General features: G+C 41.6%; 1 protein-coding gene across 1 annotated transcript in view; it reads left to right on the top strand.

The window, feature by feature from the left end:
* Positions 1 to 2,312: 2,312 nt before the first annotated feature.
* The window catches only part of LOC109883852 (protein Niban 1), a 70,694-nt gene continuing 65,674 nt past the window's right edge, over positions 2,313 to 7,332 (top strand). Inside the window, exon 1 of the mRNA XM_031810075.1 lies at positions 2,313 to 2,672. Within this exon, the coding sequence (XP_031665935.1) occupies positions 2,618 to 2,672 (55 nt within the window). The 5' untranslated portion in view covers positions 2,313 to 2,617. The remainder of the gene's footprint in view (positions 2,673 to 7,332) is intronic.

The raw sequence follows: 7,332 nt of genomic DNA, 5'->3' as shown, positions 1-7,332 counted from the left end.
ACTTTTACTGAAACGTTGATTAATGTGCATTGTAAAAATAAAAATAAACTCAACTTAAACTCATCATGTTGTATTCAGCGTATGTGACAACCCACTAGGGGTGCTATAGTGCATGTGAACTTGTGTTACTTTGGACAGTTATAGCCATAGATATGGACAGTTATAGCCATAGATATGGACAGTTATAGCCATAGATATGGGCAGTTATAGCCATAGATATGGACAGTTATAGCCATGGATATGGGCAGTTATAGCCATAGATATGGACAGTTATAGCCATAGATATGGGCAGTTATAGCCATAGATATGGACAGTTATAGCCATAGATATGGGCAGTTATAGCCATAGATATAGCCATAGATATGGACAGTTATAGCCATAGATATGGGCAGTTATAGCCATAGATATGGACAGTTATAGCCATAGATATGGACAGTTATAGCCATAGATATGGACAGTTATAGCCATAGATATGGGCAGTTATAGCCATAGATATGGGCAGTTATAGCCATAGATATGGACAGTTATAGCCATAGATATGGACAGTTATAGCCATAGATATGGGCAGTTATAGCCATAGATATGGACAGTTATAGCCATAGATATGGGCAGTTATAGCCATAGATATGGGCAGTTATAGCCATGGATATGGGCAGTTATAGCCATAGATATGGACAGTTATAGCCATAGATATGGGCAGTTATAGCCATAGATATGGACAGTCATAGCCATAGATATGGGCAGTTATAGCCATAGATATAGCCATAGATATGGACAGTTATAGCCATAGATATGGACAGTTATAGCCATAGATATAGACAGTTATAGCCATAGATATGGACAGTTATAGCCATAGATATGGACAGTTATAGCCATAGATATGGACAGTTATAGCCATAGATATGGGCAGTTATAGCCATAGATATAGCCATAGATATGGACAGTTATAGCCATAGATATGGACAGTTATAGCCATAGATATGGACAGTTATAGCCATAGATATGGACAGTTATAGCCATAGATATGGGCAGTTATAGCCATAGATATGGGCAGTTATAGCCATAGATATAGCCATAGATATGGACAGTTATAGCCATAGATATGGACAGTTATAGCCATAGATATGGACAGTTATAGCCATAGATATGGACAGTTATAGCCATAGATATGGGCAGTTATAGCCTTAGATATGGACAGTTATAGCCAAAGATACGGGCAGTTATAGCCATAGATATGGACAGTTATAGCCATAGATATGGACAGTTATAGCCATAGATATGGACAGTTATAGCCATAGATATGGACAGTTATAGCCATAGATATGGGCAGTTATAGCCATAGATATGGGCAGTTATAGCCATAGATATGGACAGTTATAGCCAAAGATATGGACAGTTATAGCCAAAGATATGGGCAGTTATAGCCATAGATATGGACAGTTATAGCCAAAGATATGGACAGTTATAGCCAAAGATATGGGCAGTTATAGCCATAGATATGGGCAGTTATAGAAATAGTTGTGGTGAATGTGACAATGCATGGGGATTTGGTGGATGTGACAATGCATGTTGATATCTAATGCTGCATTGAAAACAACTGGGAACTTGGAAATGTCCTACTTCTGACTTCAGTGCAACTAGGAATTAGTGGGGAAAAACAGCTCTGACTTTGAAAAATATTTTGATTGGTCATCCAACTCGGAATTCCAACTCGAGAACTCTGGCAAACCTTTCTAGAGCTCCGACTTCCCGAACTGAATATCAGTGATGTCATGATTTGATCTTGTTTTTTTCCCATCCGACTTCAGTGCGTTCACGACAACAGGGGAAATCGTTTTGAAAGGACATCCAACTCGGAATTCCAAATCGGGAACTCGGGCCTCTTTCCAGAGCTCCGACTTTCCGACCTGAAGATCACAGACTTGACCTCACATTTTTCCAAGTTCCCACCCAGTTATCTTGAAAGCTCCATTAGCTGTTCTGCAAATGGTTTGAGTTTACGAGCGTTTTCAAGAGTAACGTTAATAACAATAGTTTTGGGGAAAAGCTTGGAGATTTAAAGATGCTTCTACGAAGATTCTAACGATTCATTTAGCCTTAAAATGTTTTTGGGAAACTGGGCCAAGATTAGCAAAAAAATAAAATGAATTTAAACGACAAAATAGTGGACCAAATTGGAAATATATATTTGAATAATTCAGGCACACATTTCAGCTGAAATCGAGCCATTATAATAATAATAAAGGTATCTTAAAAACGTATTACAGTGACTCTTTCAATTTGTTTATCTGTATTGTAGTGTATCTGTATAGATATAACTACATACAGTCATTGATATATAGCCTAGGCTACATGAGGAGAAGAAAAACAACAATGTAAACGTCGCTCTTAAACCGGAATGCTTCTGAATAGGGTTAGGCTACTGAAGGCGGCGCTGTAGAATGAGGAAGTTCCTACGGTATGATAGTGGGTTCTTCAAGCGTGCTTCTTTCTCCACGTCCGTTCTCTGACAGATGCCAGAATCGACACACTGAAGCGGTCTGTTGACGGGACGATAAACAGCTTCTTCGCCTGTGGCATAGCAGTCTATCGTGGACTGAGATCATTTCATTTCGCTATGGGGGCATCTTCTTCCAGTCTGCTGGATGAGACTAAATCCAACTACATCAGAGGTAAAATAAAGTTACACTTATTTGGGGGAATTGTGTCATTGAAATTAGCCTACCATACCTAGCCTTATCTGTGAAAACAAAACGCTTATTTGGGTTTGTTTTACTTTGTATCAATGAAAGGCATTGCAATTTAATTGATGTATGTTATTACTGAGGTCCATGTAGATTGGCTTCTCAAAATGACAAAGAAAAAGACAGAAATAGTCTGTTGGAATTTGTATTATTATTTGGGGATATGTATAGAACATTTAACTGAAGGCTTTGATAGGTGCAAGGGCTAATGTAAACAATACAAACAATTCATCACTTACAATTCCTCAGAACTGGGGGACACCCATGTCTGTTACAACAATTGATTTGTGTCTAGCAGTGTATTTAATTATGAGAGAGAGAGAGAGAGAGAGAGAGAGAGAGAGAGAGAGAGAGAGAGAGAGAGCAACACAATTAGACCCAAACAAATCATAAGAAAATAAAAAAATAATTACTTGACACATTGGAAAGAATTTAAAAAAAAAACTGAGCAAACTAGAATGTTATTTGGCCCTAAACAGAGAGTACACAGCGGCAGAATACCTGACCACTGTGACTGACCCAAAATGAAGGAAAGCTTTGACTATGTACAGACTCAGTGAGCATAGCCTTGCCATTGAGAAAGGACGCCTTGGGCAGACATGGCTCTCAAGAGAAGACAGGCTATGTGCACACTGCCCACAAAATGAGGTGGGAATTGAGCTGCACTTCCTGACCTCCTGCCCAATGTATGACCATATTAGAGACACATATTTCAGTCAGATTACACAGACCCACAAAGAATTCGAAAACAAACCCAATTTTGATAAACTCCCATATTTATTGGGTGAAATACCACAGTGGGCATCACAGCAGCAAGATTTGTGACCTGTTGTCACAAGAAAAGGTCAACCAGTGAAGAACAAACACCATTATAAATACAACCCATATTTATGGTTATTTATTTTCCCTTTTGTACTTGAACTATTTCCACATAATATGACATTTGAAATGTCTTTATTCTTTTGGAACTTTTGTGAGTAATGTTTACTATTAATTTGTTTTATTGTTTATTTTACTCTGGTTTATTATCAATTTCACTTGCTTTGGCAATGTTAACATATGTTTCCCATGCCAATGAAGTGCTTTGAATTGAAATTGAGAGAGAGAGAGAGACAGAGAGAGAGAGAGAGAGAGAGAGAGAGCAAGAGAGAGAGAGGGAGAGACAGAGAGAGAGAGAGACAGAGAGAGAGAGAGAGAGCAAGAGAAAGAGAGAGAGAGAGCAAGAGAGAGAGCAAGAGAGAGACAGACATAGAGACAGACAGACAGAGAGACAGAGAGAGACAGAGAGAGAGAGACAGAGAGAGAGAGACAGAGAAAGAGAGAGAGAGAGAGAGAGAGAGAGAGAGAGAGAGAGAGAGAGAGAGAGAGAGAGAGAGAGAGAGATGACCACTTGCAGGGAGAAGTTCAGTTGACTCCTAGAACTCTGGGAATGTGCAGCTGTGCTGTGAGAGAACTAGGCTACATCTACATGGTTGTATTTTCCTTTCTGTTCCCGTTCTGTTCCAGTTCTGTTCAGTTCTGTTCAGTTCTGCTTCAGTCCTGCTTCAACTCTATAGGCTACTCGATAGGAGGATTTCCTGAGAGAGATTTTAAGTTGCAAATGGCACATGTACGCAGCACATTTCTGGGTGTAAAAATATCGGTGTTGATTCTAGTGGGGTTAACACCGGTGGTATATCTGAGTGTTGATTCTAGTGGGGTTAAGACCAGTGTTATATCTGAGTGTTGATTCTAGTGGTGTTAACACCAGTGGTATATCTGAGTGTTGATTCTAGTGGCATTAACACCAGTGGTATATCTAAGTGTTGATTCTAGTGGGGTTAAGACCAGTGTTATATCTGAGTGTTGATTCTAGTGGTGTTAAGACCGGTGTTATATCTGAGTGTTGATTCTAGTGGGGTTAAGACCAGTGGTATATCTAAGTGTTGATTCTAGTGGGGTTAAGACCAGTGTTATATCTGAGTGTTGATTCTAGTGGGGTTAAGACCAGTGTTATATCTGAGTGTTGATTCTAGTGGTGTTAACACCAGTGGTATATCTAAGTGTTGATTCTAGTGGGGTTAAGACCAGTGTTATATCTGAGTGTTGATTCTAGTGGTGTTAACACCAGTGGTATATCTGAGTGTTGATTCTAGTGGCGTTAACACCATCACTTCACACAGCAGCATATTGCGATTTGGAAGTCTGACATGGCCCATGTGCCAGGATTTTCAGACCACAATGTTGGGGGGGAAACTAGGCCATAACTAAAGGCCTCATGACCTGTCCAATAAGGGTTTATGTTTAATTCAAACACATCCACTTAGTGAAGGCTTCAGGACTGAACATGTATGTAGCAACCATGTCTCTGTCACTAAAAAACACAGTCATTGGTGGGTACCTCTAACATTCACTTGAAAGGGACCCTGGGAAATATGCAAATAAGAGAGGTGTTAAAACCGACCAAAAAATACTGTAACACCACAGGTGTTAATCCCCTAACACTGAGAACATCAGCTCTAATAAAGTGTTCATTTAAGTTGGGATTTGCAACACTCATGGTGTTAGGGACCCAACACTATGGGGATCTTAGTTTATCAACACAGGTTTGGGTTTGGCCCAGCGTCGTCCGGGTTAGGGGAGGGTTTGGCCCAGCGTCGTCCGGGTTAGGGGAGGGTTTGGCCCAGCGTCGTCCGGGTTAGGGGAGGGTTTGGCCCAGCGTCGTCCGGGTTAGGGGAGGGTTTGGCCCAGCGTCGTCCGGGTTAGGGGAGGGTTTGGCCCAGCGTCGTCCGGGTTAGGGGAGAGTTTGGCCCAGTGTCATCCGGGTTAGGGGAGAGTTTGGCCCAGTGTCGTCCGGGTTAGGGGAGAGTTTGGCCCAGTGTCGTCCGGGTTAGGGGAGAGTTTGGCCGGGGGGGGGCTTTACTTGGCTCATCACGCTCTAGCGACTCCTTGTGGCGGGAAACAGTGTTTCCTCCAACACATCAGTGCGGCTGGCTTCCGGGGTAAGCGGGCAGGTGGTAAGAAGCGCGGTTTGGGGGGGGGTCATGTTTCAGAGGACGCGTGCTCAACCTTCGCCTCCCGAGCCCATTGGGGAGTTGCAGCGATGAGACAAGATCGTAATTGGATATCACAAAATTGGGGAGAAAAGGGGGTTAAAAAATATCAATACATTTTTTTTAATGTTTATTTTAAAGCTATTTGAGATGGTCACATATCGTGACTACTGTAGATTCACCAAGGAGTAGCTAGCTAGCTACTAGTCGAGTGGCTAGTCCTATTGAAGCAATAAACGGCGTGGATGGCGAAACACCGTGATGACAATGTGCTGCCTGTCTGCTCCTGGGTCTCCCCTTTGACCTCCTCCCTCTGATCTCACTCAAGCCATGAACTTTCTCAACCTTTAGTCTCTTGAACGTTGATCTCCCTCGTGATGATTAATGATGTTGTTTTTAAATTGCTTGTTTTTTGTTGTTGTTGTTGCTTTACAGCGTTTCAAGATTTCTTTATGTAATAAATAGCTCTATAAAAGTTTAATAAATTATTATTATTATATCATTTCTAAGAAAGTGTTTTTAACACTGTGGGTGTTTAAACTCTGATTAAACATTTCCGGTGGTATATACAGATTCTTTATGATCATCAGCAATAAATGGTCAGAAGCAATGCCTATATATGGTCTGGTCATACTAGTAGCCTATAGGCAACCCATCTCTCTTCTGTAGGTAACAACTAGCAACCCACCTCTCTTCTGTAGGTAATCCACTAGCAACCCACCTCTCTTCTGTAGGTAACAACTAGCAACCCACCTCTCTTCCGTAGGTAATCCACTAGCAACCCACCTCTCTTCTGTAGGTAACAACTAGCAACCCACCTCTCTTCTGTAGGTAACAACTAGCAACCCACCTCTCTTCTGTAGGTAACATACTAGCAACCCACCTCTCTTCTGTAGGTAACATACTAGCAACCCACCTCTCTTCTGTAGGTAACAACTAGCAACCCACCTCTCTTCTGTAGGTAACAACTAGCAACCCACCTCTCTTCTGTAGGTAACATACTAGCAACCCACCTCTCTTCTGTAGGTAACATACTAGCAACCCACCTCTCTTCTGTAGGTAACATACTAGCAACCCACATCTCTTCTGTATGTAACATACTAGCAACCCACCTCTCTTCTGTAGGTAACAACTAGCAACCCACCTCTCTTCTGTAGGTAACATACTAGCAACCCACCTCTCTTCTGTAGGTAACCACTAGCAACACATCTCTCTTCTGTAGGTAACATACTAGCAACCCACCTCTCTTCTGTAGGTAACAACTAGCAACCCACATCTCTTCTGTAGGTAACATACTAGCAACCCACCTCTCTTCTGTAGGTAACATACTAGCAACCCACCTCTCTTCTGTAGGTAACATACTAGCAACCCACCTCTCTTCTGTAGGTAACATACTAGCAACCCACCTCTCTTCTGTAGGTAACATACTAGCAACCCACCTCTCTTCTGTAGGTAACAACTAGCAACCCAACTCTCTTCTGTAGGTAATCCACTAGCAACCCACCTCTCTTATGTAGGTAACATACTAGCAACCCACCTCTCTTCTGTAGGTAACA

The sequence above is a fragment of the Oncorhynchus kisutch genome, linkage group LG30 (genome assembly GCF_002021735.2).
Source record: "Oncorhynchus kisutch isolate 150728-3 linkage group LG30, Okis_V2, whole genome shotgun sequence".
Classification (NCBI taxonomy): Eukaryota; Metazoa; Chordata; class Actinopteri; order Salmoniformes; family Salmonidae; genus Oncorhynchus; species Oncorhynchus kisutch.
Note: the sequence above shows the minus strand (reverse complement) of the source record. Positions and strands in the feature narration are given on the sequence as shown.